The 24250-nt window shown below is 42.8% G+C and overlaps 1 protein-coding gene across 1 annotated transcript; it reads left to right on the forward strand.

Annotated features, from left to right (window-relative positions):
• The first annotated feature begins 1565 nt into the window (after nucleotides 1–1565).
• LOC306932826 (myosin heavy chain, fast skeletal muscle-like) lies at nucleotides 1566–24105 on the forward strand. Its single transcript, XM_079514765.1, has 41 exons — nucleotides 1566–1616; nucleotides 6197–6415; nucleotides 6497–6640; nucleotides 6815–6971; nucleotides 7063–7090; nucleotides 7183–7294; nucleotides 7414–7506; nucleotides 7595–7658; nucleotides 7816–7914; nucleotides 8804–8907; nucleotides 9067–9205; nucleotides 9429–9547; nucleotides 10722–10871; nucleotides 10963–11133; nucleotides 11417–11604; nucleotides 11794–11909; nucleotides 12171–12235; nucleotides 12500–12587; nucleotides 13045–13162; nucleotides 13248–13371; nucleotides 13468–13604; nucleotides 13926–14181; nucleotides 15126–15368; nucleotides 15535–15711; nucleotides 16342–16487; nucleotides 16575–16665; nucleotides 16754–17143; nucleotides 18022–18148; nucleotides 18300–18418; nucleotides 18507–18703; nucleotides 19196–19379; nucleotides 19471–19636; nucleotides 19782–19906; nucleotides 20047–20355; nucleotides 20461–20664; nucleotides 20749–20874; nucleotides 23037–23207; nucleotides 23290–23394; nucleotides 23515–23610; nucleotides 23797–23925; nucleotides 24042–24105. The coding sequence occupies exons 2-41, from the start codon at nucleotides 6209–6211 to the stop codon at nucleotides 24060–24062; spliced, it is 5805 nt and encodes a 1934-aa protein (XP_079370891.1). The 5' UTR covers nucleotides 1566–1616; nucleotides 6197–6208; the 3' UTR covers nucleotides 24063–24105.
• The last annotated feature ends 145 nt before the right edge of the window (nucleotides 24106–24250 follow it).

Below are 24250 nucleotides of genomic sequence, written 5' to 3' on the forward strand. Positions count from 1 at the left end.
GCAATTAAACAGTGTCTTATCTGTTAACAAATGTATTTATGGTGAAATGTGATGCTGAAATGTGATGAGCACAAGGAATATAAATGACGTTAGTTGAGACAACTTTTTATGGGCTGGAGGTTGAGTGATCAAGTGCCAGTGTTCACTGTTTCCTACATTGAAGCCAGTGCCATTAAGACGTCTGACATCTGAACCATCTGAACTATGACCCTGGCTAAAAAACAAAAAAAACATCAACCCCCCCCAAAAGGTAACTAAAGCTTAAGTTTCCTCCTGAGATTAAGTGCAGTGGAAGTGTGAAGCATACAATGGTAATACCAGTGGTGTAAAGTTAACTAAGTACATTTACTCAAGTAATGGACAATTTTGATGTAGCCCACTTTTACTTAAGTGGAGTATTTCCAATTTTCAACACAATTACGTAGTTACTTCCCTCACTGAATATTAAACTAATGTATCTGACAAGTCATGCTGTGATGATTATACCAAACCAGGCACCCCACCACCCTGCCAATTTTGCTATTTTTATATCATAGCCATTAGCCACTGGCATGGTCACACATTTGACTCATAATAATAAATCTCCAAGATGCACTATCCAGTATCGTGGGAATGGTTTGACCATGCTATTGCAATGCCAACAAGAAGGAAACACCATTAAAGGCCATTCCTACTTTTACTTTCTGCATAGCATGCAATTAACAACTCATATAAGCCTGCTGAGCCGGTTGACACGGACCCACTGCAGAGGTGTTCCGCGTTTCATCTGGTGAGTGAGACTTCATCTGTCTTTTTATAGTCCTACTAATGTGTTAGATATCTAAGTTATGCATAGTCATATAAATCTTTTAGAGATGTTAGCTCATCCTAGTCATATAAACCAGACATGTTAGCATTTCATTTGTATGACTCCTTACATACCACATAGCTACAAACATGATCCACTTAGTGGTCAGCATAGTCCACATAGTGGACAGCATAATTGATGTTACAATGTACAGATTTAAATGATTGACTGTAGTCTTTTATTTGTAATTGTGGTTTAGGCCAGATTAGATTTAGTTTATATTAGTACTTAAATAATAATTTACATTGCATGTAATGTCAGCTACTGGAGTTATTATGATTATTATGATTATTATTATTATTATTATGTTATTATTATTATTATTATTATTATTATTACAACAATTATTTTACTTGAGTACAGTTTGGCTAGTGTATACCCATGCACCTCTGAATGTAACCTTAATTCATACAATGGAATTAAAGTGTATTAGAAACGGAGAAAAAAAGTCTAGCATTGCCTCAGTACAAAACAAAACAAAAAAACAAGAAAAATAACAAACAAACAAACAAACAAATGAAAATAACTGAATGGGTAAGCATCATTTCATTGCATGCAGTGATAATATTGGATGGAATGGATCACTCTTTTCAGATGTGGAACTAATGAGTAATTTAAAAATGTCTCTCATGAAGTGCTGTGCGGCAAGAATGAACAATATAGGATTCATATAATACTAAATCATTCAACTCAAAATTATGTTTTTTTTCCCCCACACTTAGGACTTGTACTGCACTCAAGATTTCACTGCTACTGGTAGAGGGGAAAAGTGAGTGTTCATAATTTTTCTATTAAACCTAGCATAGTCCTACAATGATCTGCTCAGATGTCAAGTCAGCAAAAACATCTATTGTCTGTCTAGAAAGGCATACCAGCACACACTTTTATTCCATTTGTTCTTTGTATATTAAAGGTTCACACCCAGTAGCAGCAACAAATGTACGTTTTGGCCGGTAGGCCTTCCTATAAATAAAATACAAAATAAGTAGAGGAAGGCCTATGGGCTGAACAGTGCCGGTTCTGGGCATTTAGTGGCCCTAAGCAACATAATATTATGCGCCCCCCCTGACCCCCCCCCCCCCCACCCCCCCGGCGGTGCAGTGCACGGGGGTGCACTTTGAGATCAAAATTAAGAGGCTAGATCAGGCCGCCAGTTGATATTAACCTGCGGGCCGCATTAGGTGAAGGTGGGGGCCACATGTGGCCCTCAGGCCGCCAGTTGATATTAACCTGCGGGCCGCATTAGGTGAAGGAGGGGGCCACATGTGGCCCTCAGGCCGCCAGTTGATATTAACCTGCGGGCCGCATTAGGTGAAGGTGGGGGCCACATGTGGGGGCCCAGTGTGGAAGGATGGTATGACAGACTGACTGGTATAAACAGTGCCCCCAGTGGAGAGGGATGGTATGACAGACTGACTGGTATAAACAGTGCCCCCAATGGGGAGGGATGGTATGACAGACTGACTGGTATAAACAGCGCCCCCGGTGTAGAGGGATGGTATGACAGACTGGTATAAACAGCGCCCCCAGTGGGGAGGGATGGTATGACAGACTGGTATAAACAGTGCCCCCAGTGGGGAGGGATGGTATGACAGACTGACTGGTATAAACAGTGCCCCCAGTGGGGAGGGATGGTATGACAGAGAGACTGGTATAAACAGCGTCCCCAGTGGGGAGGGATGGTATAAACAGCACCCCCAGTGTAGAGGGATGGTATAAACAGTGCCCCCAGTGGGGAGGGATGGTATGACAGACTGACTGGTATAAACAGCGCCCCCAGTGGGGAGGGATGGTATGACAGAGAGACTGGTATAAACAGCGCCCCCAGTGGGGAGGGATGGTATGACAGACTGACTGGTATAAACAGTGCCCCCAGTGGGGTTGGATGGTATGACAGACTGACTGGTATAAACAGTGCCCCCAGTGGGGAGGGATGGTATGACAGAGAGACTGGTATAAACAGCGTCCCCAGTGGGGAGGGATGGTATGACAGACTGACTGGTATAAACAGTGCCCCCAGTGGGGAGGGATGGTATGACAGACTGACTGGTATAAACAGTGCCCCCAGTGGGGAGGGATGGTATGACAGACTGACTGGTATAAACAGCGCCCCCGGTGTAGAGGGATGGTATGACAGACTGGTATAAACAGCGCCCCCAGTGGAGAGGGATGGTACTACAGACTGGTATAAACAGTGCCCCTAGTGGGGAGGGATGGTATGACAGACTGACTGGTATAAACAGTGCCCCCAGTGGGGAGGGATGGTATGACAGAGAGACTGGTATAAACAGCGTCCCCAGTGGGGAGGGATGGTATAAACAGCACCCCCAGTGTAGAGGGATGGTATAAACAGCGCCCCCAGTGGGGAGGGATGGTATGACAGACTGACTGGTATAAACAGCGCCCCCAGTGGGGAGGGATGGTATTGACAGAGATACTGGTATAAACAGCGCCCCCAGTGGGGAGGGATGGTATGACAGACTGACTGGTATAAACAGTGCCCCCAGTGGGGAGGGATGGTATGACAGAGAGACTGGTATAAACAGCGTCCCCAGTGGGGAGGGATGGTATGACAGACTGACTGGTATAAACAGCGTCCCCAGTGGGGAGGGATGGTATGACAGAGAGACTGGTATAAACAGCGCCCCCAGTGGGGAGGGATGGTATGACAGACTGACTGGTATAAACAGTGCCCCCAGTGGGGAGGGATGGTATGACAGACTGACTGGTATAAACAGTGCCCCCCAGTGGGGAGGGATGGTATGACAGAGAGACTGGTATAAACAGCGTCCCCAGTGGGGAGGGATGGTATGACAGACTGACTGGTATAAACAGCGCCCCCAGTGGGGAGGGATGGTATGACAGACTGACATAAACAGCGCCCCCAGTGGGGAGGGATGGTATGACAGACTGACTGGTATAAACAGTGCCCCCAGTGGGGAGGGATGGTATGACAGACTGACTGGTATAAACAGTGCCCCCCAGTGGGGAGGGATGGTATGACAGAGAGACTGGTATAAACAGCGTCCCCAGTGGGGAGGGATGGTATGACAGACTGACTGGTATAAACAGCGTCCCCAGTGGAGAGGGATGGTACTACAGACTGGTATAAACAGTGCCCCTAGTGGGGAGGGATGGTATGACAGACTGACTGGTATAAACAGTGCCCCCAGTGGGGAGGGATGGTATGACAGAGAGACTGGTATAAACAGCGTCCCCAGTGGGGAGGGATGGTATAAACAGCACCCCCAGTGTAGAGGGATGGTATAAACAGCGCCCCCAGTGGGGAGGGATGGTATGACAGACTGACTGGTATAAACAGCGCCCCCAGTGGGGAGGGATGGTATTGACAGAGATACTGGTATAAACAGCGCCCCCAGTGGGGAGGGATGGTATGACAGACTGACTGGTATAAACAGTGCCCCCAGTGGGGAGGGATGGTATGACAGAGAGACTGGTATAAACAGCGTCCCCAGTGGGGAGGGATGGTATGACAGACTGACTGGTATAAACAGCGTCCCCAGTGGGGAGGGATGGTATGACAGAGAGACTGGTATAAACAGCGCCCCCAGTGGGGAGGGATGGTATGACAGACTGACTGGTATAAACAGTGCCCCCAGTGGGGAGGGATGGTATGACAGACTGACTGGTATAAACAGTGCCCCCCAGTGGGGAGGGATGGTATGACAGAGAGACTGGTATAAACAGCGTCCCCAGTGGGGAGGGATGGTATGACAGACTGACTGGTATAAACAGCGCCCCCAGTGGGGAGGGATGGTATGACAGACTGACTGGTATAAACAGCGCCCCCAGTGGGGAGGGATGGTATGACAGACTGACTGGTATAAACAGTGCCCCCAGTGGGGAGGGATGGTATGACAGACTGACTGGTATAAACAGTGCCCCCCAGTGGGGAGGGATGGTATGACAGAGAGACTGGTATAAACAGCGTCCCCAGTGGGGAGGGATGGTATGACAGACTGACTGGTATAAACAGCGTCCCCAGTGGGGAGGGATGGTATGACAGAGAGACTGGTATAAACAGCGCCCCCAGTGGGGAGGGATGGTATGACAGACTGACTGGTATAAACAGTGCCCCCAGTGGGGAGGGATGGTATGACAGACTGACTGGTATAAACAGTGCCCCCAGTGGGGAGGGATGGTATGACAGACTGACTGGTATAAACAGCGCCCCCGGTGTAGAGGGATGGTATGACAGACTGGTATAAACAGCGCCCCCAGTGGGGAGGGATGCTATGACAGACTGGTATAAACAGTGCCCCCAGTGGGGAGGGATGGTATGACAGACTGGTATAAACAGTGCCCCTAGTGGGGAGGGATGGTATGACAGACTGACTGGTATAAACAGTGCCCCCAGTGAGGAGGGATGTTATGACAGAGAGACTGGTATAAACAGCGTCCCCAGTGGGGAGGGATGGTATAAACAGCACCCCCAGTGTAGAGGGATGGTATAAACAGCGCCCCCAGTGGGGAGGGATGGTATGACAGACTGACTGGTATAAACAGCGCCCCCAGTGGGGAGGGATGGTATGACAGAGATACTGGAATAAACAGCGCCCCCAGTGGGGAGGGATGGTATGACAGACTGACTGGTATAAACAGTGCCCCCAGTGGGGAGGGATGGTATGACAGACTGACTGGTATAAACAGTGCCCCCCAGTGGGGAGGGATGGTATGACAGAGAGACTGGTATAAACAGCGTCCCCAGTGGGGAGGGATGGTATGACAGACTGACTGGTATAAACAGTGCCCCCAGTGGGGAGGGATGGTATGACAGACTGACTGGTATAAACAGCGTCCCCAGTGGGGAGGGATGGTATAAACAGCACCCCCAGTGTAGAGGGATAGTATAAACAGCGCCCCAAGTGTAGAGGGATGGTATAAACAGCGCCCCCAATGTAGAGGGATGGTATAAACATCCCTCAACTGTAGCCTACAGTTGATATTAACCTGCGGACCGCATTAAGTGAAGGTGGGGGCCACATGTGGCCCCCAGGCCGCCAGTTGATATTAACCTGCGGGCTGCATTAAGTGAAGGTGGGGGCCACATGTGGCCCTCAGGCCGCCAGTAGCCCATGTATGGGATAGGGGATACATTAAAAAAAAAAAAAAATCTTCTCCCTGTGATGTGGCCCACTTATACCGCTTATCCCTAGCCCTGGGGCTGAAACATCCGTTTGTTGCTGCTTATGGGGGTAAACCTTTAATAAACAAAGAATCCTAAATGGATAAAAAGTTAATGCTGGAATTCCTTTCTATAGACTACCCGATATTCTTATACTGTGAACTACTCGACTGAGTGCTTGCTTCTCCTCTCCTCAAATACAGAAAGCCGCCACCATGAGTACGGACGAAGAGATGAAGCAGTACGGCAAGGCCGCCATTTATCTCCGTAAGCCAGAGAAGGAGAGAATGGAAGCTCAAAGTGCGCCCTTTGATGCCAAAACTGCATCATATGTGGTGGATAAGGCAGAGCTATACCTCAAGTGTAAGATTATAAGCAAGGAAGGTGACAAAGTCACCGTGGAAACGCTGGACAAGAAAGATGTAGGTGTATCTAAAATCAAATAGTGGCACAGTACAACTGTAATCACATTACATTCTGAAGTTGTGCTTTTTCTTTTTTAGAAAAGAACTGTCCCTGAGGCGGATGTCACCCCTATGAACCCTCCCAAGTATGACAAGATTGAGGACATGGCCATGATGACCCACCTCACTGAAGCCACTGTCCTGTATAACCTCAAAGAGCGTTATGCAGCATGGATGATCTATGTAAGCTTTTCTACATGTTGAGCAGTACATTATTTCACCTGTCAAAGAAAGAAAAACACAAACACAGAGTACAAATTATATCATCAAATGAAAAACCGTAGAAAAACAAATGCAAACAACTCATGGTTCTGAAGTTATGTTCAATGTTAATGTTCTCTCTCTTCTCCCCTTCAGACCTACTCTGGCTTGTTCTGTGCAACTGTGAACCCCTACAAGTGGCTCCCAGTGTATGACCAGGAGGTTGTAAATGCCTACAGAGGCAAGAAGCGTATTGAGGCTCCACCCCACATCTACTCTGTCTCTGACAACGCCTTTCAGTTCATGCTGATGGGTACGTACTAGTCAGGACAATGTAAACAAATACATAATGAGTTTGTGCTGTATATCCATGACTAAAAAAATATGTGCTTTACATTTTACAGATAAAGAAAACCAGTCTGTCCTGATCACGTAAGTTTCCATCATCTACTAGGCATTAAAAAAAGAACATTGTACACAAATTCACTAAGTGCATTTCTCTGAATGTATGCTTTTATAACCAGTGGAGAATCCGGTGCTGGGAAGACTGTGAACACCAAGCGTGTCATCCAGTACTTTGCAACAGCAGCGACTGCTAGTGGAGAGAAATCGGCGGCCGATGGTGGTAAAATTAAGGTACTGTATATGTATATGTTTTTAACTTTAACAAAAATGTTTTGGAACATAAAGCATTTATATGAAATATAGCAATTCAATTTAAAAGAATTAAGACCAAAATGTCTAAAACATTCTAGGGGTCACTGGAGGATCAGATTATTGCAGCCAATCCCTTGCTGGAGGCCTATGGTAATGCCAAGACTGTGAGGAATGACAACTCCTCTCGCTTTGTAAGTGTAAAATAATGACATTTTATGAGTAAACCTGCAATAATTCCACAATGTAGACGGATGCAACTAATTGTGCTATATCAAACAGGGTAAATTCATCAGAATCCATTTCAACAATGCGGGTAAATTGGCCAGTGCTGATATTGAGACATGTAAGTATGAAGTTCAGAGATGAGAAATTATATATTTGTTAATTTGAGGATTACATTTTGACATGTACAACCCATATAGATTATTATTATTATTATTATTATTATTATTATTATTATTATTATTATTATTATTAATTATGTTGTACAACCCATATAGATCTGCTGGAGAAGTCTAGAGTGACCTACCAGCTTCCTCTAGAGAGAGGTTACCATATCTTCTTCCAGATGATGACCGACCACATACCTGGGATTATTGGTAAATGGAATTATACTGATGATGCAGTGAGAACATAAATGAACTAGAAAAGTCGCAATTTTGAAAAAAAAAAAAATGTCTGCAACAAATGGTTATTTTTGTTTTTTTTTGCATTTGCGGCACCCCTTGTGGATGAAAATGGAATTGCTTTTTGCTCTGGGTTGATTAAACCACCCGTGACATGTGATTCAAATTTGGGATGGATTGGACGTTTTTTTGTAAAATAGTCCCCTCCCATTAACTTTGGACGACGATTACGGCCACACGATACGCACTATCAAAATTCTGTCTGTGCTGTTTTAATCGGATAGGTCCGGAGATCATGTGTACAGATTTTTGTGATATTTGGACATAATCTGTAGGACTCAGGAGGAGCAAAAAGTGTGTTTTGGAGAAAATTCTAAATGGCGGAAAATCTATCCTGACGTGGCCTATATGGGGAGATGCGTCATGACCCATGGAATCCAGGGAAAAATGTTACGACCTACGGTTCAAGAGTTATAAGCCAAAACATAAAGTGGGCTGTTATAGCGCCACAATATAGCCGACCAATATAATTATAATAATAAATTATAACTATAGCCCTTATGGAAAAAATACTTGAACGTGACTTTTCGAATTTTCCGATTCATGTCAATGGGGAAATGTAATGCACGAATACATTAATATCAATTAAACTATACAACATTTCTCTTAGCAAAATACAAGCACACGATTCCCGATGAAGCTGGTCAAGTGCGTGCCATCAAAACTGTGGGATAAGTAGTGAAGCAAAGTGTAGGGTTACTCTAGAAAGAAGTAAAAAAATAAAGTGTTACTATTACTAGTCTGGTTGAACCACACTAATGAATAGAAACACATGTTCACACTTTTTTTAATCCCTTCTCAGAAAGTTGTCTCATCACCAACAACCCATACGACTTCCCGTTGATCAGCATGGGTCAGATCACTGTGGCCAGCATTGATGACAAAGTCGAGTTGGAGGCTACAGATGTAAATGGACATTATTTTACATTTCTAATACTCACTGTGCATTGCAGTCAGTTGCTCTGCAAAATAAATTTTGTAAAGCAGTGGTTTTCAGGCCATGACCTCCCAAAATAATCCTATTTAAACTGGATTGCTAATATAATGCTTAATCTCAATCTTCAGGATGCTATTGGCATCCTGGGCTTCAATGTTGAGGAGAAAGGGTGCATCTACAAGTTCACCGGATCAGTGATGCATCATGGAACGTTGGTCTTCAAACAGAAGCAGCGTGAGGAACAGGCGGAGCCAGACGGCACGGAGGGTAAATTGCATCTATTTATATTTCAAAAGAACTAAGCTAAATATATTTTCAATATATTGTCATTATTTATTTATATTATACTGTTTATACTGAAGGTTATTTGGTTTACCTATATGGTCCTAGATTACTAGCTGTATGCATTCAATGTATTACCAATTGTGTTTACCTTGCTAAAATCGCACTCTGGATTAAGCGTAAATTGCAAATTGTATGATCATTTCAGTGGCTGACAAGATCTGCTACCTGTTGGGTCTGAACTCAGCGGAAATGCTTAAGGCATACTGCTACCCCAGAGTTAAAGTGGGAAATGAATATGTCACTAAAGGACAAACTGTGCCACAGGTGAGTAAAGTTACATTATTTCCATGTTCTGATTTCATACACACCTTATAAATTGTGTCCAGACTGTTTTAATTCATTATTAAAATGATCCTCCAACATTATTGTCTCAGCCAGGCTGAAGGTGAGGCAGAGATTGTGTTTTGCACCATGTCCGTCGGTCTGTGTGCCTGTTTGTGTGTCTGTGAACAGCTAATCTCAGGCACTGTTTGGCCGCGAACTGTGCATGCACACTCCCTGGATAGGTGGATGCCAGAGCAGAACCTCTGCCCCAAATCTTTCAGATCGGCGTAATCGGCGCGCCACCAGGAGGTCGATTTTTGCAAAACACATGTTTTGATATCACTCCTAGTCCTACAGATTTTGTCCAAACATCATGCAAACCGGTACACAGTATCTCTATATCCATTAAACTGAACAAAATGCATATGAACGCAGTGTGCAATTTCTGTGAAATTTTGCACGCATATTCCCACACAGCCGAGGAAGTAACGCCACTTGAAAAATTTCAAATCAGCCTCATGGTGGCACTATAACAGGCCGATTGGCATTTTTACAGGTAACTGCACCGATTTGCTTAAAACTTTGAATGCACACTCCCTAGAGGCCAAGGAAAAACCTTTGCCCTGCATTTTTGCTACAAAAACAACAGCACACTGCAGAAACATGTGCAGTTCCAAGTACCTCTACTGACATGTTTGGCGCCTGCTGGCCTAGTGGTCCAGGACAGGCGCATGCCACATATATAGGCTCTGCCCGTAGTGGGTTGTGTGTTTGAGTCCCGTTCATGACGACGTTTGGTGCATGTTTTTCCCGGTCTCTCTCTCCCTCTTTCCTGTCCATCTTCACTTGTATCTATCAATAAAGGCAAAAAAGCAAAAAACAAATCATTTAAAAAAACTTGTGTAACTCACTATAATGTTCCTATTTCCTTAGACATAGGGAAGCTGTCAACATTCCCTTAAGCACTCGGGCTCTCAAACTTGTGGAATAAACTTTCCATTGCAGTTAGATCTGCAGACAAACTCCGAATCTTCCACCGTAATCTGAAGATTCACCTCTTCAGACTCCACCCTAGCCCGTAGCACTTGGCCTAGCCTTGAAAACCTTGCAGGCTTATGCAAAGGCTAAAATTGCTTAAATTGTGTAACTCACTATAATGTTCCTATTTCCTTAGACAATGAACTCAGTCAGTGCCTTGGCCAAGTCCATCTATGAGAAGCTGTTCTTGTGGATGGTCATTAGGATCAACGAGATGCTGGACACCAAGCAGCCGAGAAACTACTACATTGGTGTGCTGGACATCGCTGGTTTTGAAATCTTTGATGTAAGCATGGACTTGTTTTAAGTTGGAGACTAAATATTTTTGTCACAGTTACACATTTACAAGAGATTGGGCTAATGATATTTCCTCACAGTTCAACACCCTGGAGCAGCTGTGCATCAACTTCACCAATGAGAAACTGCAACAGTTTTTCAACCACACCATGTTTGTTCTGGAACAAGAAGAATACATGAAAGAGGGAATTCCCTGGGATCTCGTTGACTTCGGCATGGACTTGGCTATCTGCATTGAGCTCATTGAGAAGGTAGGTACTGTACATGGACTTGGCTGTCTGCAATTGAGCTGATTGAGAATGAAATACATACACTGTTGCATTGAGCTGATTGAGAAGGTATAGAATTATTATTAGTATAGCGTATTATATTATTATGTATTGCTATGGACTTAGGTGTCAGCATTGCGTTCATTGAAGGTATACAATTATTTTGTGCTTTAATGGACATAATGTATACACACACACACACATGTATTTTTTGTCATTGGCACTAAGCTTTTGTTGATTTGTCTCTTGTGTCTCCTTCCCAAAGCCCTTGGGCATCTTCTCCAGCCTCGAAGAGCAGTGCATGTTCCCAAAAGCTACAGACAAAAGTTTTGCAGAGAAGTTGATTGACCTGCATCTGGGGAAGAACAAGGCCTTTGAAAAACCCAAGCCTGGTAAAGGCAAGGGTGAGGCTCACTTCTCCCTGGTCCACTATGCTGGAACTGTGGACTACAGGTGAACAGAACCCTATAGTATGCCTATATGTACTGTATATATAATTATACATTATATATAATATAACCGGAACTGTGGACTACAGTTTTCGATTAATTGAGTATGGAGGACCCCAATGGAAACAAGCGATAGGCTTTTGTTAAAAAAGTGTTAATAAAGTATTCAATCAATCCATCAATCAATCAACAGCATCACAGGATGGCTAGAGAAGAACAAGGATCCTCTCAACGACTCTGTGGTGCAGCTGTACCAGAAGTCTACAGTGAAGCTGCTCTGTATGTTATATCCCCCACCTGAGCCTGAAGGTATGTTTATTACAATTGGTTTGGAGCATTTAGCATATTGGGAACTGGAGTTATGGCTGTACCCCAGAGCCAATAGGAACACAGAGGGGGCGGGACATCAGCAAATTAATATAGGACAATAATATAATATAATGTGTTCTATCCCCCACCTGAGCCTGAAGGTATTGTTATATCAATACTATAAACATTCAGAATCTGACAAGAAGGGAAGCATTTTCATTCTATATAACTAATGATAACTCATGATTCAAATATAAACAGATAATACCAAGAAGGGAGGCAAGAAGAAGGGTGGTTCCATGCAGACTGTGTCTAGTGCTTTCAGGGTAAGAATATCTTTTCATTATTATCAACATATATCCCTGTAAGAATGAAGCGTTATTATTATCAACATTATATCCATGTAAGAAATAGTCTTTAAATGTTGGAATTAAAGTTTAAAATAGGGTTTACGTCGTTAAAGTATGTTTTTAAAAACAATCTAAATCTGCAAAGTAAGTAGTATCTAAAGAGTTCAAATAATTATAGTGGAAGAAAAAGTACAACATTCTATTACTTTTGACTCATTATAAACCTTTATGTCTCAATAGGCAAACTTGCAGTTGCTGATGACCAACTTGAGGAGCACACATCCTCACTTTGTGCGTTGCCTGATTCCCAACGAGTCCAAGTGTCCAGGTAAACAGAAAATAAACATTTGACGCCTTATCAATTATCTCCTAGTGGCCCCAAGGAAGACCTTGGCTTGTAGTACTAAGCCAGGATGCGGAAAAGGCTTTCGACCAGGTGGAATATTCGTACTTGTTCTCAGTGATGGAATTCTTTTACATTGGAGATAGGTTCATTACATGGATTAGGCTATTGTACAGCAACCCCACTGCAGCTATGAGACTGACTAACCAGACACTGTCCTCACAATTTGCTTTAGCTCTAGGGCCCTTTGCCCAGACAATTATAGCAAATGCTGACATATATGGGTACAACACAGAATACACTTAAAATATAAGATCTCCCTATGCAGATGACATTATTTTGTATGTTTGTATTTTGGTTGACTCGTTTTGACTCATTAAATGCAACTTTGGCCATTGCGTAACTATTTTGTTGTAATTATAATGAAGCAACATATTTACAGGACTGATGGAGAACTTCCTGGTCATCCACCAGCTGAGGTGTAATGGTGTGCTGGAGGGCATCAGAATTTGTAGAAAGGGCTTCCCAAGCAGAATCCCCTATGCTGACTTCAAGCAGAGGTATCAATTCCTTTTTCCAGCAGCTTTTAGTTCCAAACTTATTAACGGGAGGCACGCAAAATGACCATGAACTTCTGCAAAACAGATACAAAGTACTGAACGCCAGCGCATGTCCCGAAGGCGCGTTCATGGACAACAAGAAGGCATCTGAGAAGCTGCTTGGGTCCATTGACGTACCTGTTGATGAGTACAGGTTCGGACACACCAAGGTAAACACACTCCCAATCTGGTTTAACATTATGAACAGAGGACTAAAAATAGATTTTATGGTTGTTTAGTTACAGTGTTTGTGACATCGTATTCAGGTGTTCTTCAAAGCTGGTCTGCTGGGTGTTCTTGAAGAGATGCGAGATGAAAAGCTGGCTGCTCTGGTCGGCATGACTCAGGCACTCGCACGAGCTTACCTCATGAGGAAGGAGTTTGTCAAGATGATGGCTAGGAGGTACTTTGAAAACATCTATTCAATAAAATAAATAAAGTGTCAAATCACTATAATAAAATAGCAAAAATTGCAGAGCAAGCTTTTGATGATGGTGGCAAGGAAAGATCTCCTTAATAAACAGCAGAAACCTCGAGCAGAATCAGGCTATAGGATGGGGGGTCATCCTGCATTTACATTGCGGCAGTTAACAACAATAATACCAACAGCAATAATAACAACAACAATAGTACAACTATAATGACACAATTATATAATAACAGCAGGCGTATTACATGGAAACCCTCAATCTGCATTTCAATCATGATCCACTGTTGTCCACAGAGAGGCCATTTACACCATCCAGTTCAACATGCGCTCATTCGTCAATGTGAAACATTGGCCATGGATGATGGTCTACTACAAGATCAAGCCTCTCTTGCAGAGTGCTGAGACTGAGAAGGAGCTGAATGACATGAAGGAGAACTATGAAAAGATGAAGACTGACCTGGCCACTTTCCAGGCCTTGAAGAAGACACTGGAAGAGAAATTGATAGCTGCGATCCAGGAGAAGAATAACCTTGCATCGGCATCGGCATCAGTAAGTAGCTACACTTGTACAGGAAATGTTGCTAATATTTCATATTGTTTATCATCTTAAAAGGCAAGACCACTTTTTTTAGGTTTGAGTTGTATAGTTACGTTGCCATGATGTAACTCCAAAGGTGGACAAGAAATCAAAAATAATTGCTCCATTGATTAGAAATTGATAATTCAAAATATTCTCCTCGTTGACTTACATTGTACGCTGAAAGAGCTCTCAAAGTCACTCTTTTAAATGAACACAAACAAAATTGATTCAGACAATATGAGCATCACCAAACCCAGTACTGTTTTTGTTTTTAGTAATAATGTTAACTTCCTGTTGAATTTACTATTTGAAGATCTAGATCTGGATCCACGGATCCAGTCCGGGTTTTCTTCGTATAAAAATGGCAAAATCAACAGGAATTTTACATATTATTAAAAAAAACCTAACAGAACTGGGTTTGGTGATGCTCTATATTGTCTGAATCAACTTTGTTTGTTTGTTTACGTACTAAAAGAATGACTTTGAGAGCTTAGGTCGAAACGTTAGTCGTTCTGTATACTAGTATTAAAAGGCTCTAAATGTCTGTGCTGCTCCAGTGTCCTCTCCTCCTTCAGTGACTTTGTGAGCTGTTTCAGTGTACAATGTAAGTCAATGAGGAGAATATTTAGAATTATCAATTTCTAATTACTAGAGCAATTCTTTTTGATTTCTTGTCCACATTTGGATAACATCATGACAAGGTAAATACACAACCCAAACCTCTACCAAAGTGATATTGCCCTTTAAATCTTTTATCTAAAGTAGAATGTATAAGTAGAGTCGACCACCAGGCATTCTCTGCCATGGTATACATTGCAGACCATGGCAGAGAATGCCTGGTGGTCGAACGGCTGTTCAGTACAAGGGCCTGACCCAATTTGACATTCTTCAAATTCATTTTCATTGACAACTAGGGAGACGAGGCTCTGAATGATGCTGAGGAGAGATGTGAAGGTCTTATTAAAAGTAAGATCCAGTTGGAGGCAAAGCTCAAAGAGACGACCGAGAGACTGGAGGACGAGGAGGAGATCAATGCAGAACTGACTGCCAAGAAGAGAAAGCTGGAGGATGAATGCTCTGAGCTCAAGAAGGACATTGATGACCTGGAGCTCACCTTGGCCAAAGTGGAGAAGGAGAAACACGCCACTGAAAACAAGGTATAGATTATACTCAAGATCATACACTCTAGTTACAGACTTGTAAGGGTCAATTCAGAACCCCCCTCCCCTAAAGGAACCCTGAGAGTCCCTGGAATCCACTTTGAAAAGCACTGATTGAATTTGAGCCATTCTATGACAACACATTATGTTTTGCTTCTATCAGGTGAAGAACCTGACTGAGGAGATGGCGTCTCAGGATGAGAGCGTCGCTAAGCTGACCAAGGAGAAAAAAGCCCTCCAAGAGGCCCATCAGCAAACCCTGGATGACCTGCAGGCAGAGGAGGACAAAGTCAACACTCTGACCAAGGCCAAGACCAAGCTGGAGCAGCAAGTTGACGATGTGAGTTTACCAAAGGGAATCAGATGTTTTGAATTTAAAGATGGAGTGTCGTGATTTTTTTCCACCCTAAAACATAATCATCAGGTATTATCATTATATGTGACTAAATTTGACTGAGGGACTGCCATTGGATTTTTTTGATTTTTCGTTTTTTCATGTCATTTGAAAGCAGGGAATCATAGCTTCAAATTGACATATTGGTTGTTCAGTTTGACCCACCAGTTTTGGAGATATGGCTTATAGAGTAATGTCTTGCAGAAAATAGCGAGTTGAGAAAACAAGCTTGAAAGGTTCACTTCTGGAGTCTCTAACATTACACCTAGCTACACGTTTAAGCATTTATTTCATATTTACATGTCGATTTCAGCTCTGACACTTATTTCAGACATGCTCTAGTATGTGAAGAGTCTGCCTGTGCTATTAACTCATTTTGAAACTCATCTGGTGAAAAGCTGGAATTTGCGCGATGGCAGTCTCTCAGTCAAATCTGGTCACATATGAGGTGGACAATTTGTTTTCAAAAAAGTGTACAAAGAAAACTGGAAAAGATACAAATATCACGGCACTCCATCTTTAATATTATATGTTTATTGTTTTACTGATTAACAACAACAATATATTGTTGTGCAGTTGGAGGGTTCTCTGGAGCAAGAGAAGAAGCTCCGCATGGACCTGGAGAGAGCCAAGAGAAAGCTTGAGGGTGATCTGAAACTGGCCCAGGAATCCATCATGGACCTGGAAAATGACAAGCAGCAATCTGACGAGAAGATAAAGAAGTAATGTGCACCAACAATATGAAATGTCATGGAGTGAAACCACCTGCAGAATGATGCTAAAATATGACTATTGACTGTATTCAACAGGAAGGACTTTGAAGTAAGCCAGCTTCTGAGTAAGATTGAGGATGAACAATCTTTGGGGGCCCAGCTGCAGAAGAAGATCAAAGAACTCCAGGTATTTTTTATTTTCTGTAAAATCATTAATAATAAGTAAGTGTGAATGGTTATTTTCAGATGGTAATCTAACATCATTCATTTGAAAGGCTCGTATTGAAGAACTGGAGGAGGAGATCGAGGCAGAGCGTGCCGCTCGTGCCAAAGTGGAGAAGCAGAGAGCCGATCTCTCCAGGGAACTTGAAGAGATCAGTGAGAGGCTGGAGGAGGCTGGAGGTGCCACCGCCGCTCAGATCGAGATGAACAAGAAGCGCGAGGCTGAGTTCCAGAAGGTGCGTCGTGACCTTGAAGAATCCACCCTGCAGCATGAGGCCACTGCTTCTGCTCTCCGTAAGAAACAGGCCGACAGCGTGGCGGAACTGGGTGAACAGATCGACAACCTCCAGAGAGTCAAGCAGAAACTGGAGAAGGAGAAGAGTGAATACAAGATGGAGATCGATGACCTGTCCAGCAACATGGAGGCTGTTGCTAAGGCAAAGGTATGATGGAATGCCATGGTATAATATCATTCTTGAGACAAACAAACATGTTTAAAGTGACTAAAGTGAAATGAAATACTCAAATTTTAAAACTGATAGTTCCACATGTGTGGGGCATTGAAAGGCAGTCTTTATAGCTCAGATTTAACAGTGGGAATGTTTCATACAAGTAATCTTGTGAACGAGTATGCAAACTCTAAATCACACATGGGCAACTGGTGGCCCGGGGGCCACATGCGGCCCCCACCTTCACTTAATGTGGCCCTTAGGTAAATATCAGAATATACTGACATATAACATGACCCGCTTTAATTACTTCAGTCTATATTAGTAGCTTAATGATTAGTATTCAAATGTTAGACTTTTTATGTCCAATGTATTTGTATTTAAGTTCATAAACTTAACATAGGTATAACTACCGGTAAATGCATTTAAAGTTAAATTAAAAAATAGCAAAAAAAATTACTCAGGATTTCAATTCAAATATAGTAAAAAATAGCCGATCTACAAGCTCAAATCGAGAGCTTGTAGATCGGCTATTTTTGCTACAACATTATATGCAATGTGGCCCCTCTGGAGTGAGTGTGGAAATATAGTGGCACTCTCCATCGTCAAAGTTGCCCACCCCTGCTCTAAATGTTATTAAGCTGTTAAGATAATTAGGCAAATGTTAAGTGTTTAAGGCTTTAAAAACAGTGCAGTGCTGTTCTCTCCTCATAGCGAATGATGGCCAAGCAACCCAGTGATGGGTAAGGAAACCATACAGTTATAAACCGGAGGGCTGAAATATAGACTATATCGATTGGCTTTGCTTTAAATCAAAGCAATGAACCTATCTGAAAAAAAGATGATTGAACATGTATAATGTTCGTTTCCAGGGAAATCTTGAGAAGATGTGCCGCACCCTTGAGGACCAACTTAGTGAAATCAAGGCCAAGAGTGATGAAAACGTTCGCCAGATCAATGATATCGGCGCTCAGAGAGCAAGACTGTTGACAGAGAACGGTAAATGTTCATTTAATCATAAATCATTTGACTACATGGTTTGTCGATGGTACTTGCACAAATTGACCATAATTAGAGATAATGCTTTTGATCAACAGTTATCCCAGCCACCGATGATATGTTTGAAATGAATATTCAAATTTCTAATTAGGTGAGTTTGGTCGTCAACTGGAGGAGAAAGAAGCTCTGGTCTCTCAGCTCACAAGAGGCAAGCAGGCCTTCACCCAACAGATTGAGGAGTTGAAGAGACTTGTTGAAGAGGAGGTTAAGGTGAGGAACAGATTATTTTCTATTTTAGTTTCATATTATTTGTCATTTCATTCAGCTGACATTGTTTTTTTCCATTTTCTTCTGACAGGCAAAGAATGCCCTTGCTCATGCTGTGCAATCAGCTCGCCATGACTGTGACCTTCTGAGGGAGCAGTTTGAGGAGGAGCAGGAGGCGAAGGCAGAGCTGCAGCGTGGAATGTCCAAGGCCAACGCTGAGGTGTGTCAGTGGAGGAGCAAGTATGAGACTGATGCTGTCCAACGCACTGAGGAGCTGGAGGAGGCCAAGTAAGTCAGCAGTGTTTTTACCATAGACAGACCCGCTCCCACTATTAATTTAAATAGAAGTTGCTCACTGGCGTTTGAAGCACCCGGAAGAACGCTCTACAAGTGCTAACTCGTGAACGAGCGCTCTGTGTTAAACCGCAGCTGCGCACTCTTTTGCTCGAGCTACATGCACAAGCAAAACCGCCCACCTGCAGTTGCAGCTTTGGCCAGAAGGGTTGGGCGACTTCAACGTTTCCGTTTCAGGTACCACTAGGCCTGTCGCCCAATCGCAATTATCTGAGATAATCGCTTGAGCATAAAATGGGCATACTTGTCAAAATCGTGATAATCATTTCAATGTTGAAAAATGTTCATATTTTTTCCAACATTTTCAGAAAGAGTGGAATTATCAGATGTACAAGCTCAAAATGCATCACGCATCTTTCCCGTGGCACCACTCACTATACAAAATATTGCCACAATAATCGAATTCCATTGAAAACTGATCAACAGGAAGAAGCTTGCCCAGCGTCTTCAGGAAGCTGAGGAGCAAATCGAGGCTGTGAATTCCAAGTGCGCCTCTTTGGAGAAGACCAAACAGAGACTCCAGGGTGAAGTGGAAGACCTCATGATTGATGTGGAGAGGGCCAATGGTTTGGCTGCCAATCTTGACAAGAAACAGAGGAACTTCGATAAGGTGCTTTGACATATGTACATTATTACAAAATAATTATTGTGTCCTTAAAGTGGGGTAAATGACAAATCAATTCATTACAAATTGTATGCAGGTCCTGGCAGAATGGAAGCAGAAATTTGAAGAGGGACAGGCAGAACTGGAGGGAGCTCAGAAAGAGGCTCGTTCTCTCAGCACTGAGTTGTTTAAGATGAAGAATTCCTACGAGGAGTCTCTGGACCAACTGGAGACCATGAAGCGTGAAAACAAGAACCTGCAACGTACGTTTTCGTATCATTCTTTCAAGAGCAACAGTAAAAAAACAAAAACAACAACCGATCAAATGGTGGATATCAGGTTACAACTTTATTAAAATGCAAATACAAAATATTTGCTGACTGATTCATTACTTTCAATCCACTGCAGAGGAGATCTCAGACCTGACTGAACAGATCGGTGAGACTGGAAAGAGCATCCATGAGCTGGAGAAGTCCAAGAAGCAGACAGAGACAGAGAAGTCAGAGATCCAGACAGCCTTAGAGGAAGCGGAGGTATTAAAACTTTAGGTTATAGATGTCTGTATTTTCTTTCTTTCTTTCAATATGTTTTACATTCAAACAGTGTAGCAGTATAATGATGGATGTTATATTAAAAAAGTCCTACAACCTTTTGATCCTGTATTGCATTTCAGGGTACTCTGGAGCACGAGGAGTCCAAGATTCTCCGTGTCCAGCTGGAGCTCAACCAGATCAAGGGTGAGGTGGACAGGAAGCTGGCAGAGAAGGATGAAGAGATGGAGCAGATCAAGAGGAACAGCCAGAGGGTGGTTGACTCCATGCAGAGCACTCTGGACTCTGAGGTCAGGAGCAGAAATGATGCCCTTAGAATCAAGAAGAAGATGGAGGGAGACCTGAACGAGATGGAGGTTCAGCTGAGTCACGCCAACCGCCAGGCTTCTGAGGCCCAGAAGCAGCTGAGGAACGTTCAGGGACAGCTTAAGGTGCAAAACATATTTAGACAGATCTTCAAACAATGGAACTGCTTTGAACAAATCACATTCTGATGTTTCTCTTATCGTGACCACCTCAAATGTGATTTATTTTAGGATGCCCAAGTGCACCTTGATGATGCTAGCAGAGGCCAAGCAGATAGCATAGAGCAAGCTGCTATGGTGGAGCGTAGGAACGGCCTAATGGCCGCTGAGATCGAGGAGCTGAGAGTGGCTCTGGAACAGACAGAGAGAGGCCGCAAAGTGGCTGAGCAAGAACTGGTGGATGCCAGTGAGCGCGCTGGACTGTTGCACTCTCAGGTAAGTCAATGGAAAAACTCAACAACATATTTTTAACATACAACTCATTCATACTTGCATTGCTAAACTGAATCTTTATTTTAGAACACAAGCCTTGTGAACACCAAGAAGAAACTTGAAACTGACCTGATCCAGGTCCAAGGTGAAGTGGATGACAGTGTTCAAGAATCAAGGAATGCTGAGGAGAAGGCCAAGAAAGCCATCACTGATGTAAGTTAGGAGCTCTGCCTCTTATCCAATATACCAGGACAATTAGAGATCCTTATGGCATGCTTAATTATTACAATTGAGAGAACTCCACACCCACATTCCTTTGTGTCTGAAGTTTTGGCGACACAGAGGTGTCGACGGAAGTGTTGGCGACACAGAGGTGTCGACACAGAGGTGGCGACATACATTTTATTTCTGTTCAGAAGTTCTTTCAGTACCTTCATGACGCTCAGAAGAAGAAGGCAGGTTTGTTTCCCTGACCACATCCCTGTTTTTGTATTTTCTTTCGCGTTAGTGTTCGGGTGAATTTATGTTAGTGATCCCACAATGGGCTTTTGTTTTGCTTTTTCTTTTTTGCTATTTTTTTCACTGGATCATTCTCACCCAGGAATGGGTGGACCAAAGGAGAAGTTCCCAGCTCCATTATTTACTTTAAAAAAATATATATATGGGGGCACAGTTGGTAGTGCTGTCGCCTCACAGCTAGAAGGTCCTGGGTTCGATTCCCGCTGGGGACGCTGTGGGTGCTGGTGGTGTGTTTCCTCCTCCGTGTCATCAGTGCCCATACCTGAGGCGGGGTTGGCAAAAGGGCCTTTCTGTGTGGAGTTTGTTCCACACAGATGTTCTCCCCGTGTCCCCTAGGTTAGTTACCCTCACAAAAACATGCAGTAATCCTGGACTCTAAACTGCCTCCCCCTGGCCAGCCTGATGGAGGGGAAAGGAACTGGTTGAAATAACGTGTTCCTTCCACGCGCTACGTCCAACCAGGGAATCTCCCTGGAGCAATTTGAAGAAAGCATGAGTTCAAGTCCGTTGCTCTCCCCATGTCCCCCATATATGGGGACTAGGTTGGCGGAGGGTGTGTAGAGCCCAGGATCACATTAGATCAAATCAAATCAAATCAAACTTTATTTATAAAGCACGTTTTAAAACATCCAAGGTTGACCAAAGTGCTGTACAGATCAGTGGCAAAAACATAGACAGAACACAGAATGTAAACGAGAAAACACAATCAGAAATGTTGACAAAATATAAGCATGAAAGGTTAAAATAAGCAAAACAAAAAAGAGCTAAGGTAAAGTAATAGAAAAGATGAGTCTTAAGGTGAGACTTAAAAACATTAGCAGTACCTGATCAGCGGAGCGCAGAGCTCTAGCCGGGGTGTAGGGTTTCACGAGCTCGGAGAGATACTCGGGGGCCAGCCCATTTAAACATTTAAAAGTAAATAAGAGGACTTTAAAATCGATTCTAAAAGAAACCGGGAGCCAGTGAAGGGAGGCCAGCACGGGGGTTATGTGTTCTCTCTTTTTGGTACCAGTTAATAAGCGAGCAGCAGCGTTCTGGACCAGTTGCAGTCGTCTAATTGCAGAATGTTCGATGCCAATGTAGAGTGAATTGCAATAGTCTATCCTGGAAGAAATAAATGGATTGCGGTTTCGAACTGTTTTGGGGGGGAGATATGGTTTGACCTTAGCAAGGAGACGGAGTTGGAAGAAGCTGGTCACAGGGGTGAAAAATGGGTTACAAAATCGTGGGATAAAGAAATATTATAAAAACAATTATATATATATATATTTATAAATAATTCCCATGTTTTTAACTGATGAAATGTAGTACCTCAAGTTGCCATGTATTGTTGTACTTAATGAGAAGTATTTTTTATGGAATATTTTACATTGGGTAAAATATACCCGAGTTTAGTGATGGTGTGTCAAAAATTATGTTTATTGTTATTATTGGCAGAGGATGTATTTTAGAACTAAAACGTGTCTTATTCCAACAGTCACAATTGAAGATCATAGGGGGAAAAAGGAACATCACTATGTCTTTATATCAGAAATATGTGTACACCCTGAACGCAGAATTCTGAGGTGGTGGCTTCAGGCAGATCGTTAAAAATGCTACAGTGCAGAGTGAACTGGGACAAGAATCTATCCAATCTATCCTGGTTTGTTTCCCTCTGGTCTTATGACCACGATTAGTATCTGTTTATTACCTCCTACAGTATACCTGTTATATTACTTAAGATATTTTCTCACAGTCAACATGTGAATTTATATAAGTGTAATCTATGTACCATGTTTGTATATTGTGATTGTGTGCTGATGCAGTGCCAATTATTTCCTTGCGGGACAATGAAGTACATTTGATCTTCTTTCCAGGCTTCTATGATGGCCGAGGAGCTGAAGAAGGAGCAGGACACCAGCTCTCACCTGGAGAGGATGAAGAAGAACCTGGAGGTCACAGTCAAGGACCTGCAGCACCGTCTGGATGAGGCTGAGAACCTGGCTATGAAGGGAGGCAAGAAGCAGCTCCAGAAACTGGAGGGCAGGGTAAGATGTGGTTTACTTCAACACAGCTTATAGTCAATGAAATAAGAATAAGTCATTTCATAGTGCATCATTCTTTGTGAAGGTGCGTGAACTGGAGGGAGAGGTCGACACTGCACAGAGAGGTGGAGCAGACGCTATTAAAGGTGTCCGCAAGTACGAGAGGAGAGTGAAGGAGCTGACATACCAGGTACTGTATATCATGTTCACTTAAATATCCATCATGCCACTAACTAAATTAATAGATTGCATGAACTACAAAATACAAATACAAAGATCTATAAATGTCATAAATTCACTCTCACTTCAGACTGAAGAGGACAAGAAGAATCTTGCCAGGCTTCAGGATCTGGTAGACAAACTGCAGATGAAGGTGAAGGGCTACAAGAGGCAGGCTGAGGAAGCGGTAAGACAATATACATCTTTAGTTGTGTTCGCCATGGGCAGTGTGTTGTGAAATAACAACAATGTGAACATTAGCCACATCATTAGTCACAACCACACTTTTTTCTGAAATTGTCTTGCTTGGACTATAATTGTAAGGTGCTCTTTTCAAATATTGAGGCTTTGAACCATCTCTATCATATTGTAGGAGGAAGCAGCCAACACTCACCTGTCTAAGTGCAGAAAGGTTCAGAATGAGCTAGAGGAGGCAGAGGAGCGTGCTGACATCGCTGAATCCCAGGTCAACAAGATGAGAACTAAAAGTCGTGACTCTAAGGTAAATATGTGTTGTGTTGTGCAATATCAAGGTTTATTATGTTGGCTGTCTAAGATGGCTAAGATTTAACAAAAAAAATCATGTTGACTATCTAATAGCATACTCCTATTTTACAGGGAAAGGAGGCTGCTGAATAACTTCTCCAATACAACTCACCATACAAAGTCATACAATATGACCCATTGTATTGAAAAAGTCATAAAATGACCCATTGTATTCAATAAAGGTGGCAGAAAAAAAGAATTTGTTGTTTCTTGTATTCATTAGTTCGTCAATCACTTTGTATTGTCAGGTTTGTCAGAGTATTCTGGTTCCAATTAACTCA

Source organism: Electrona antarctica (genome assembly GCF_951216825.1).
Source record: "Electrona antarctica genome assembly, chromosome: 11".
NCBI classification, from domain to species: Eukaryota; Metazoa; Chordata; class Actinopteri; order Myctophiformes; family Myctophidae; genus Electrona; species Electrona antarctica.

Bases quoted from the DNA above. Each gene is read 5' to 3' on its own strand.
- LOC306932826 (XM_079514765.1), top strand. From the start codon at position 6,209: ATGAGTACGGACGAAGAGATGAAGCAGTACGGCAAGGCCGCCATTTAT. The intron at 18,419-18,506 runs GTGAGGAACAGA...TTCTTCTGACAG, and splicing joins TTGTTGAAGAGGAGGTTAAG to GCAAAGAATGCCCTTGCTCA. The intron at 20,356-20,460 runs GTGCAAAACATA...GATTTATTTTAG, and splicing joins ACGTTCAGGGACAGCTTAAG to GATGCCCAAGTGCACCTTGA.